Source organism: Pyrus communis, chromosome 10 (genome assembly GCF_041283825.1).
Source record: "Pyrus communis isolate YQ-2024b chromosome 10, ASM4128382v1, whole genome shotgun sequence".
NCBI lineage: Eukaryota > Viridiplantae > Streptophyta > Magnoliopsida > Rosales > Rosaceae > Pyrus > Pyrus communis.
In genome coordinates, this window is record NC_142574.1 from 5445301 (window position 1) to 5457668 (window position 12368).

The 12368-nt window shown below is 40.0% G+C and overlaps 1 protein-coding gene across 1 annotated transcript; it reads left to right on the forward strand.

Annotated features, from left to right (window-relative positions):
* On the forward strand, positions 1-12259 carry LOC137727440 (zinc finger CCCH domain-containing protein 19-like). The gene is made up of 10 exons (XM_068466299.2): positions 1-1530; positions 1611-1690; positions 3249-3436; positions 5230-6151; positions 6256-6383; positions 6711-6770; positions 6848-6898; positions 8888-8958; positions 9664-9818; positions 9988-12259. The coding sequence occupies exons 1-10, from the start codon at positions 296-298 to the stop codon at positions 12090-12092; spliced, it is 4995 nt and encodes a 1664-aa protein (XP_068322400.2). The 5' UTR covers positions 1-295; the 3' UTR covers positions 12093-12259.
* The last annotated feature ends 109 nt before the right edge of the window (positions 12260-12368 follow it).

Sequence of the window (12368 nt, forward strand, 5' to 3'; positions counted from 1 at the left end):
GTGGATGTGTGGCTTTGGAGCTTTTAGTAATTTTACGTAAATCAGCCCACGTCCCAAACCGGCGAACCGCCAAAAAAAACCATTGTTGCTTACGCCAGTTCTTCTCTTTGGCTGTCGTGGCAGTTGCCTCCTTCTCCTTCGCTACTGCTCGCCTCAGTTAATACAACCGTTTTATTGCGTAACGATAAAACGACGACATATAACCCTTCAGGGGAACCGGGGAGCTTAAAACCCTAACCCTAGCTCTTTCGATATTAGGGTTTTCAATCTCCGATTTCCAATTTCAGTAACTGCCATGGAAGCGGACGAGGAAGATACTTCCAAGGTGAGCGAGCCTTCGATTTCACCCCAAGACGACGCTTTGCCGTTGCCTCACACAGGTGAGGAGCTCCGGAACACCGAGCCGCAATGCTACCCGGAGGCTGTACCCGAGCCCGAGCATGGGGGCTCGGGGCTCAGGTTCGACGGAGAATCTGATTTGGTACCGGCTTCAGTAGGGAGAGACGATGGGGATGGGATTGAAGACGGGTGTAAGGAGGAGGATACGGAAATGGAGGATGTGGTGGAGGCGATGGTGGTGGCTGATGAGACCATTAAAACTGACGCAGTGGAGGATTTGGGGGCGGCGATGGAGAAGTCTGCTGCTGACGCGGGAGAGAAGTTGGTGGTGGAAGAGGAGACGAATGTGGTAGAAGGTCACGTGACAGAGGAAACGGAGGTCAAGGAGGAGATGGATGTGGCTGGAGGTCACGTGACAGAGGAAACCGAGGTGGAGGAGGAAATGACTGTGGCCGGAGGTCACGTGAAAGAGGAAACTGAGGTTGTGGAGGTGATGAATGTGGCTGAAGGTCACGCCACAGAGGAAACTGAGGTTGGGCATGTGAATGAAAAGGCACTGGATACAGAGGAGAAGTTGTTGCCTGAGGAAGCTGCTGTGGTTAACTTGGACAAGCAGGAGGCCGAGGAGTCTAATGTGGCTGAAACGGCTGAGGAGACTGTGCTTTCAATGAAGGACAAAACAGAACAAATGACGGGTGAAGCCAAGGAAGAGGATATTGAGGCCGAGACAGGGGGAAATGAGGCTGAGACCGAGGCGGTAGGAGGGGAGGACAGGGACGAGGCGGTGGGAGAGGAAGCTGAGGCCGAAGTGGAGCTAGAGGAGACTGAGGCCGAAGCTGGGCAAGTGGAGGCTGAGGCCGAAGTAGAAGGAGATGAGGATGACTCAGGGGTAGATGATGAGGAGAATGCGGCAGACATGTTGGCTGAGACCGACATAGTGGGAGAGGTGGATATGGGTGATGATGTAATGGAGGAGATAACTGAGGCAGAGGCGACAGGGGCAGCAGAGGAAGAAGCAGAAGAAATGGAGGTGGAAGAGGAGGAGGAGATGAAAAGGGCCAGCAGTGGCGGGAAGAGGAAGCGTGTGAAGAGTTCTAAGGACACAGGAAAACTCCTTTCAAAGAAGAAAATGGAAGAGGATGTCTGTTTCATTTGCTTTGATGGGGGAGAGCTTGTGCTTTGTGACCGCAGGTCAGTTAAACCTTGCTTACTGTTTGTGGTTCTTTACTTCTGTGATTGGTTAATTGATTAGTTTAATCGGTGGTTTTCAGGGGATGTCCCAAGGCATACCATCCTTCGTGTGTTAATCGTGATGAGGCCTTCTTTCGGGCTAAGGGTCGATGGAATTGTGGTAAATTGCTGCAGCTTAAGTCCTTAATTTCTCTTCTTTTCACCAAGTTTTTGTCGTTTTATTTATATTTGATGTAGTACATTAAGGTTCAGTAGATTATGAATGCACAATATACTTGGTTGTACAATGCATATTTGGGGTTTTCTAGTATGCTTCTGGGTATCCTTTACACGGGAATTTTTTGACCAGATCTAACGGCCAAAAAACTTAATGTATTGGGTACCCTGCAGTGTAGTAGAATGCTCGTGTATATGCAGAGTGTATATTCTTACTTAGTTTAAATGCATCTTGAACAAACATCCATTGTGTATATTCTTCCTTAGTGGCAGTGATGATTGAGTCAGTGTTTTCTTAAATTATCTGAAAAATATATCTAAAATACTGAATAGTTTTCGTGATTTTTATTTTTATTTTTTTTTTCAAAGAAATATTGTTTTGCTTAATTTCAGTATCATGAAGTATTGGACAGTTTGTACTGAAATTTCCTGTTATTGTCTAGTTAGAGTTGATTTGGGGCTGCATGGTTGTAATTACCGACCTGGAACATAATTATTTGAGTGACTACTTGTTAATTGTCCTTGGAAGCTTGTGTGCTTTGAAGATAGTAGTTAGTTTCCTAGTGATTTTGTATTTGTTTAGAGTTGTGACTACAAGTACCTGCAGTTGTAAAAAATTGAAATCGTTTACAAATGTATTCTTGAGTTGTTGAGATATGGGTGTTACCAAGAGGAGGGCATTGCTTTTTCTGCAGATAGGGATCAGTTTTTTGTTCCTTGGTTTAGATTTTCTTTTATAATGACAAAGGGAGAAACAATTGCTGATGTCATGACCTATGATTGACAGCTAATTAAGGAATTGAAGGACATGGTGTTTTGAGCACTGAAGTTCATGCCTTCAGCTAACTGTATTCTTTCCGTAATGGCTTTACAGTAAGAATGAGAGAGAGAGAGTTACAGCTGCTCATATGATTATGTTAGAATATGGAATGGGGACTTAAGTTAAGCAGGTCAAATAAAACTCAAGATTTAGGAGGAGAAATATATCTGACCTAATATCAAGCTCTACTTTGCCAAATTTTGAATTTCGTACTCACTGAAAATGCTACACCCTTCTAAATCTGACCCTCTCTGAATCGTGTACGGTTAAGTTAAAGTAACATAATAAGTACCAAACTCTTACCGAGTGCCCTAGGAACCCATGCTCAGGGAAAGATGAGTCAACAATTTTTTTTGTTTTTGGAAGAAAGGGTTCATGAAAGTATTTATTATTTACATTAATTCAGACTCTAGCCTTAACCTGGAAGTTATGTGTGTCTGCTTCATTTTTTATTTTTTGTGTGGTTTTAGACTTTTAGTTTATCTAGTAGCCAATGTCTTTTTTGAGAGAGATTGCAGGCATTATGGCTGTATTTTGAACTCTTCATCTTATAAGCATCAGTTCTTTTACATGTGTGACTTGGGTTTCATCACTTAACATCAATATAAAATTGCTTATATGAATTATTTTAGTTCTTTTGGATTGCTGGGCAGTATCTGATGTATTAACAAATGTATTTTAGGTTGGCACCTTTGTAGCAACTGTGAGAAGACTGCCCACTACATGTGTTATACATGTACCTTTTCCTTGTGCAAGGGCTGTATCAAAGATGCTGTTATCTTATGTGTTCGAGGAAACAAAGGCTTCTGTGAGACATGCATGAAAACTATCATGATGATTGAAAAGAATGAGCAAGGAAACAAGGACAAGGTTTGCCTTCTTTCTTTTGTTATTCCCTCGTTACTTTTTTATTTCCCTTTTGCTAGCATTGTCATGATCAGGGTCAAGGGTTATATCTTTCTTGGGAGTGTTTTAGTGAGTGAAAGTAGTGTGTCGAGAAATTCATTTTTCCTACATCCTGAAAAGTCAGTTAGCCAAAAGGAAAAAAAGAAACAACAAAGCTTATACATATGGGTGGTCTTTGTGGGCCTCTGTATGTAATAAGGTTAGTGACTTGGTTTCCCTGGTGATTTTGTCCTAGGTTTGTTGCTGTCTGAGGTTTGTCTTGATAAGCTACTTTCCCCTGTTCTCATCTTGTTTTTTGTTTGAGTTCCCTTTTTGCAGACCCTAGTTCACTCGATGAACACTGTTTCCACTTGTTTTTTCTTAAAAATAAAATTTTTGTGTTACCTGTAAAAAGAAGAGCAAAGAAATTAATGAGAACGTAATGAGTTTGTACAAGTCATATATCTGGAATTATACGTTGGATATGTTAATAAATTTAAGGGAAACTAGTTTGATTGAGTATTTTTGTTTTGTAATGTTCTTTTCATTTATAAGAATTCTTTTATTATATGTTGGAAAATATGGCTTCAAGAATAAATCATCTAATTGTAATTCCATGCATTGGTTCGAAAGCTAAGGCATAATAAAGTGTCTGGTTATAATTTTGTGCAAAAATGAACAAGAAAGAAGGGAAGATAAGATATAATGTGGCTGGAAAGCTCATGTGAAATGGTTTGAGGTGTTGCATATGTTCACCCTCTTAGGGATTTTGTCTATCATTGCCTGTGTCGATAGTGCAAATTGTCTTTTCACCCTCTTTTGGCTGACAAAGAGGGGTTTGTTAATAGATGATGATGATTATTATTATTACTAGCATATGCCTACACACTTGGTGTATGTGAACATTTTTTGTTTTTGTTTTTAAAATGGGAAGGAAGGAAGGAGAGAGAGAATGTGGGAGTGGGAAGAGTGGTTTTTGTTTTTTATTTTTTTTTAATATTAGATATATGCTAAAATCACATGTAGGTGAGGCTTTAATAAAAAAACAGCAAGATTTAGTTTTGTGAAATTACATTATTGCCCATCTTTTTTTATTTTTTATTTTTTTGGTGATAGAAGTTTAGATAGTCTTTTCACCCTCTTTTGGTTGGTTCTATTAATAGGTAGTTTAAATTATTTGAAATCTTGATAAATAGCATTCATGACCACCTGGAATGCTAGCATTCATGTATACATGAAAAAGCTGTCCAGCCCTCTGCAGGAAGTAGGATAAACTGCTAATTAAAATAGTGCGGGCTTATCCCTTGATCTTAATACAATTGTTTCTTTATTAAAAAAAAAGTGTGGTCTTAATGGCGCATATTTTTTTGTTTTCATGCAATTCAAATGACACCTAATCCCAAATTTTCTGTAAAGTCTGTCTAGTGTTTGTTATTCTTGTCAAAAGGATGACAATACAGCTGTATAACTATAATTCCAGGTTCTTCCTAATTTATCATGTAGTTTTTGTTGTTTTTTGAATATAAAAGGCTAAACCAGAGTTTTGCTCATATAGATTTACCTCCATGCTACTAATCCTAATGAGATAATTACATTACACACTGTTATTACTGCTCAAATAACAGATCGATCGTTTAGAGTTTAGAACATTTTGGAACTATTTCAGGAATTTTCTACCTTTATACCATTTGTCCTTAAACATGTACTATTTTCACTTCACATGTTTAATTGCTCACAGTGGCATTCATTTTATTCTTATTTTTGCTGTGCTTGGGCAGGATGAAGTCAATTTTGATGATAAAAGCAGCTGGGAGTACCTCTTCAAGGATTATTGGATAGACTTAAAAGAGAAGTTATCTCTAACGCTTGATGACCTTGTTCAGGCCAAGAATCCATGGAAAGGTTCAACTGGACGTGCTAATAAACAGAAGTCACGTGATGAACCCTATGATGCTAATGATGGTGGAGGTTCTGATTCAGACAACTCTGAAAATTTGGATTTAGTTAACTCTAAAAATAGAAAGTCCAAAAAACGAATGAGAACCCGTGCAAAGGGGAGGGATTCATCAAGACCAGCTACAGAAACTGGCTCTGAAGGCCCATCTGCAGGTGACAGTGCAGGGTGGGCATCAAAGGAAATTTTGGAGTTGGTTATGCACATGAGAGATGGTGACGAGTCTGCATTATCTCAGTTTGATGTTCAGGCTCTCTTGCTAGAATATATAAAAAGGAACAAACTTCGTGACCCTCGCCGAAAAAGTCAGATAGTTTGTGATATAAGGCTTCAAAATATATTTGGGAAACCACGTGTTGGGCATTTTGAAATGTTAAGGCTTCTTGAATCCCACTTTCTTGTAAAAGAGGATGCTCATGCTGATGATCTTCAAGGGAGTGTTGCTGATACCGAAGGCAATCAGTTGGAGGTTGATGGCAACTCTGATACCCCGGAAAAGGCCAGTAAAGATAAGAAACGTAAAACACGTAAAAAGGGTGATGGGAAAGGACCTCAGTCTAATATTGACGACTTTGCAGCCATTGATATGCATAACATTAATCTAATTTTCTTAAGGCGTAATTTAGTGGAAGATCTACTTGATGATCTGGATAACTTTCAAGATAAGGTTGCTGGCTCGTTTGTCAGAATTAGAATTTCTGGTAGTGGTCAAAAGCAAGATTTGTATAGGCTGGTCCAAGTTAAAGGTAATTTATTTGATTAATTGTCTTTCATTGTATTTTTGGCCTAAGCAAAGAAGGCTTAAACCAGCAGAATTGTAAGGTTCATTGTTTAAATGATTCCTGAACAGGTACATGCAAAGGTGCTGAGCCATATAAAGTTGGTAAAAGGATGACAGACATCTTGCTGGAGATATTAAACTTAAACAAGACAGAGATCATTTCCATTGATATCATCTCAAACCAAGATTTCACTGAGGTGATTTAGCATATAACTAACTATTTCATTTCAATTCCAAACTCGGTTAAAAAATAACATAATTGTGGCTCTTAAAGAGACATGATTTGCACATTCTTGTTCTCAAGGGGATGGCCTCTATTAGAAATAACATTAGGAAGACATATAATGCTTGCCATTGGGCAAAATATGTTATAAGGGAAATGTGACTAATTCTCACATCCAATGGAAAGTGTAGTTTGCTTTGACCTCTTTATTGGGAGAGATTGAAATTTTTTTTCTTTTTTTTTAGTTTCTACTTTCATTTGGATGTCAATTGTTTGATATATCTCCTTGTTTTATTTTTAGGACGAATGCAAGCGACTGCGTCAGAGCATAAAATGTGGACTTATCAATCGGCTTACTGTGGTATTTCTATATTCTATTGTTACTTTTGTGTGTTGATGTTAATTTTCATTTTGTACTGAGAAAGTTGCTGATTGCAGGGTGATGTTCAAGACAAAGCAACAGTGCTCCAAACAGTCAGAGTCAAAGATGTAAAACTCTTTCCCTTTTTCCGTTGAAGTAGTTTTCAGGCTTGTTAACTGTTTTCTTTACATATTTTATTTGCATCTTGGACATGTTCCATGTACGCATAGGCTTGCACATGTTGCATGTATGCTTAGGCTTGCACATGTGTCATGTTGCGTCAAAGGTTGATTGGTAATTTTGTACATCGCAAAATTAAGATCTATTTTACAGCATTGGAATTAGGGATTGCTGTAGATTTGATTGCCAGGATAAAGTTTTGGAGTGCACATAGGAAAGTTATGTTGCACAGAGAGGTAAAGCAAAAGAAAATATGATGATGCCAGGACGATGATGATGGTAAAGAAAATATTATCATGACTGCAATTTTCAGCTGAGTGTCCTCTATAGAGAAGAATTTTCAGCTGTGCGTCCTCTATGGAGAAAATTATAATATACTTGATTATAAAATAACAAATTTTAAATTATTTTAGTCGAAAAAAATACAAGCTGTGAACTGCATACAATATAATGGAACTGTATTGGCCAGAAAAAATGCAGAAACCACTGATAAAAGGTAATTAAGAACAGCTTTCCTTCCAACAAGAAATAGAAGATAAAATAAGTAGCCTTTAATCTGCAAAAGTGATAAAGGAGTTTGTTGAACTCCACACGTGTGTTGGGTGACTGGCTCATCGTTGTAAGAACCAGGGCAATAAGGGCCATGGCAAGCAATCTGAACCTAGGTTTGTTTTGTTGTCTTTTTAGGCCAAGTAGGCTTCTTTCTTTGTGTTTGGTTCTCCAACTTTAGGTATTGGCTTGTAAAGCGAAACCTTGCTTGGTATATTGCGTACAACAGTGGTGTTGATTATAGAGGTAATGGGGTCATGGATTCCAAGTTTAATTGACTTTGGTATTTCTTATCTGTACCACACATTAAGACACAACAGAGAATTTTTTGGTGTTATTATGTTTTTCAATTTAGAAGGTATTTGGGGTAGGTTACACCATCACCATGTAATAAACTTGTGTCTAAGGTTGAGTACAAGTTGCTACTAGCACTACGTTGTGATGGTTTTCCTTTCCACTTGTAAGTGGGTCTCTCTCTAAAGGGTTGCATACAAAGCCTAGGTGAAGCAACTTTTTTCCTTTTCCCAACTTAACTGGACATCTAAATGCTATTGATCCCAAAATTCAAGCTTGACGATTTCACTTGCTGAGCTTTGTTAATTAGTCAAGCTGTCAATCCTTAATTACCCTTAGCCCCTCATTATATATTTCAAAATGATGTATAACATAGAGTGACATGGCTTAAATACCTTAGCTTGAGATAGGCAGGTGCTTGATTTTTGTAACCCTATGGTTGAAGGAAAGAAGAGAAAAAATCGGTTACAGTGGTTTGGACATGTGAAACGAAGGCCTACTGACGCTCCGGTTAGAAGATGCGATTATGGGACAGACGTTCAAGGTCGAAGGGGTAGAGGAAGACCTAGGAAAACTTTGGAAGAGACTCTAAGAAAAGACTTAGAGTACTTTGATCTAACGGAAGATGTGACACATAACTGAGCGCAATGGCGTTCTAGGATTCATATAGCTGACCCCACTTAGTGGGAAAAAGGCTTTGTTGTTGTTGTAAGGTTGGGTTCCAGATCAACTTAAATATAAAACAATCTCAATGCAATCTTGAACTTATGAGCTGCTCGAGTTCTTTGCAGCCATCCTGTGCCATTTGCTAGCGGAGTTTTACTGTTTTCATGAAGAGATCAAAGACCTAACTTGTCTGCAACGTAGGAATATCGGCAAGAACTAGTTGCATTTCCCCAATTAATTTCTAATAATCTCGACCAGATTTGTTCTTTAAAAATGATTGTTTTTGTCTTCCTCTTCTTGGATACAATTTGGATTCTGGCTCCTTTAGTGTTGACTCAACTCTTAATCTTGTAGGTCCAAATTCAATAATTTTCGTTGCTTTTCTTTGATGGATTATTAATTTGTTTTTATTTTTTATTCTGATACAGTGGTTAGAAACGGAGATAGTGAGACTCAGTCATCTTCGCGATCGAGCTAGTGAAAAAGGGCGCAGAAAGGAATATCCTTTACTTTTCATGTTTAATACATTTTTGTGCACAATTTTCTTGTGGGGGAGTGATTTTCTGCAGACCCTTACCTTCTAGTTCTACACACCCATATTAATTTTGGCCCTTGATTATCCTTTTTATTCAATCCAATGGCTAGAAAAAAAGACGGGGTGCAAGAGGGGAAATATGATGTGCAGAAATCTTTTCCCTTTTCTTGGTGCGCGCTGTTTGAATGTGTTGGAACCTTATGCACTACTCTCTTTCCTGCAGTCTGAGCTATTTGGTTTAATTTTATATTTTCTTGCTCTATTCCAAGGCTGTGGCCTTCGATATAAGTTGACCTGTTTCTTATATTAGTGATTGCCAGAAAATTTAAAAACTTTATGTTGGTAAATGGCGGAAAGTGAACTCTCTTTTTCTCTCTCATATTTTTTTTTCTCTGCTATGATTAGAAGTAATGAGTGAATTGTGAAGGGATACTTTAAACCAGTTGAGGTCTTCTTTTTCTTTATGTTTTATTTGATAGTTCCTTTTTCATTAGTTGATGCTGAAACACATTTTCTCTGTTGATATAAAACAATCTTATTAATTTCTTGATTTCTTGGAAAGAAAACCTTAGAACTAGTTTTTATATTTTTTTAGAGGTGCTTATGTTCTATTTGGTGCTTTAAGATGACTAGGAATGGATATGCTGTAATCCTTAACTTCCTTTTCACGCTTAGAGAGTGTGTAGAGAAGTTGCAGCTTCTAAAGACACCTGAGGAACGCCAGCGTAGACTAGAGGAAACTCCAGAAATACATGCAGATCCAAATATGGACCCGAGTTATGAATCTGAGGAGGAGGAAGACGAAGGAGATGATAAGAGACAAGGTCCCATTCAATTTTTTATTTTATTTTATTTTTTTTTGGAAAATTTTATACCTTTAATTTTGTAGTGCTATTTTCTCTGTCATTAATTCAATCATAGGTTTTTAACTGGAATGATAGTATAATCCAATCATTACTTCAATCATTGATACATAGCCTTCAATCCATGCAGATAGTTACACTAGATCTACAGGTTCTGCCTTTGGAAGGAAGGGGAGGGATCCAATCTCTCCACGAAGAGGAGGATCTTCTTTTAACGATTCCTGGAGTGGGACAAGGAATTATTCCAATCCGAATCGGGAGTTGAGCAGGAATATGTCGAATAAGGGATTCTACAACAAAGCAGAAAATACAACTGGAGCTGGTGAGATAGTGAACGATTCATGGGGTCAAGGAAGAGACAGAGAAACACTGAAAACAAACCAATGGGAGAAGAAACAAAATATTTCAAGTTTAGAAACAGGTGTTAGGAGTACGCAGTCTATGGTACCATCTGAATCATCTCCTGGTGGTGGCTCGGGAAATTCAGTGGCACATTTCTCCACTGGCATATCGCAATCTACAGGCACCATCAATGATGCAGAAAAAATATGGCATTACAAAGATCCTTCTGGGAAAGTTCAGGGACCATTTTCCATGGCACAGCTGCGCAAATGGAACAGCACTGGCTATTTTCCTGCCAACTTGAGAGTTTGGAAAAACACTGAGAAGGAAGAAGATTCTATCCTGGTAACTGATGTATTGGCCGGAAAGTTCCAGAAAGACCCTTCACCGGTTGACAGTAGTTTTCTAAAGGCCCAAATGGTGCAAGATTCACATCTCACACCTGCACATTCTGGGAAGCCTCAAGGAGGTCTCTTTCAGCGGGGTGCAGAAGGCCAAGCTGGAGGAGGAAGTTGGGGGTCTCAAAACGAACTTAATCCTTCCTCAGGCAGGGGTACTCCATCATCAGTGGAGGTCCCCAAGTATTCTTCAGATGGGTGGAGCACAACAAACTTTCCCTCGCCTACTCCATCCCAAACTCCATTAGGTGGGGCAAGGGGTCAAGCTTATGAAAGTAATTGGTCACCCACCCCTGTTCATCCAACTGGCTCCATCTTGGGTGGCAATGGAGTGCCGCAACCTAGTACAGTAGCTACTCCAGAAAGTGCACTGCGAGTTTCACTTTCTGGAAATGATCGTTCAAGCTCTCTTCATGGCATTAATGCAGCACCCAAGTCTGAAGGTGGTCCACTTCTGGGCTCCACAAATAGTCTTCAAATGCAGAGTCAAGTAAATGCTTCGATGAATCAAGTGCCAGACGTGAAAAATCTTGTTTCAAATCTGCAAAATCTGGTTCAGTCTGTGACTAGTCGTTCACCCGGTGGTGATACTCAAGGATGGGCTTCTGGTTCAGTTCCAAAACAGGAAATGACTGGTTCAGGCCCAGTATCTGGGAGTGAAACTCAACACTGGACAGGTGCTCCATCCCAAAGGATAGAACCAATTAGTGCTACTACTATGCCTGCACAACATCCGGCCCATGGTTACTGGAGTAATGCTCCATCTACCAACAATGCTACCCCGTCTATTAATACAGGAAATGCAGCTGGAAATTTCCCTTCATCAGGCTTCTCTGGTGTTCCCCAGTCTGATCCTTGGAGACCCCAAGTTCCGGCTAATCAATCATACATTCAGCCTCCAGCACTATCACCCCAGTTACATTGGAGCATGGGTGTTCCAGATAACCAAAGTTCTCTGCCAAGAACGGGGCAAGAGAATCAAAACGCAGGTTGGGCCCCAATTGGGGAAGATCCAAACATGGCCTGGGGAGGACAAGTGCCGGCAAATACAAACATGAATTGGGGAGCTCCGGGACAGGGTCCAGGGTGGGCTGGGCCTGGTCAAGGTCCAGTACCTGGAAATGCAGCGCCTAATTGGGTCCAACCTGCTGCTCAAGGACCGCCTGCAAATCCTGGTTGGGCTCCATCTGGTCAAGGGACAGCAGTTGGGAACACCAATCCTGGTTGGAGTGCACAAACTCAGAATGGAGGAGATAGGTTCTCAAATCAAAGGGATCGTGGCCCACATGGCGGAGATTCTGGTTATGGTGGTGGCAAGCCCTGGAATAGGCAGTCGTCATTTGGTGGTGGTGGTGGTGGCGGCGGCGGCGGTGGGGGAGGAGGTTTGTGGAGAACTACTTCAAAAGTGTGCAGGTTCTTTGAGAGTGGTCACTGCAAGAAGGGCGCAGCGTGTGATTATCTGCACCCGACCAGTAAGAATTTTGGGAACACATAGCAGCAGCTGTACAGTAAATTTCCGATTAAATAGTTTTAACTTTTTCATAAGCCCTTTGTTTTGTTAATCTTCTAGTTACATAACTAGGGCAGTTTAGTTTAGTGTATTCAGCTCTTTCATCAAAAGCCTTATTATTATATGGTATATTTTCTTCTTTTCCTTTTAAATCCTAGTACCCTATAGTTGTTCTTCATACAACTCGGCATTGTGATCGGAGCCAGCAAGACGGCATGTACGCCATTTCCAGTCCGGTGGTTCGGTGGTCCGTTGTAGGGT

Excerpts from the sequence above, each read along its gene's own strand:
- LOC137727440 (XM_068466299.2), top strand. The coding sequence starts at position 296 with ATGGAAGCGGACGAGGAAGATACTTCCAAGGTGAGCGAGCCTTCGATT. Across the intron at positions 1,691-3,248 it reads TAAGGGTCGATGGAATTGTG|GTTGGCACCTTTGTAGCAAC; the intron begins GTAAATTGCTGC and ends AATGTATTTTAG. Across the intron at positions 9,819-9,987 it reads AGGAGATGATAAGAGACAAG|ATAGTTACACTAGATCTACA; the intron begins GTCCCATTCAAT and ends CAATCCATGCAG.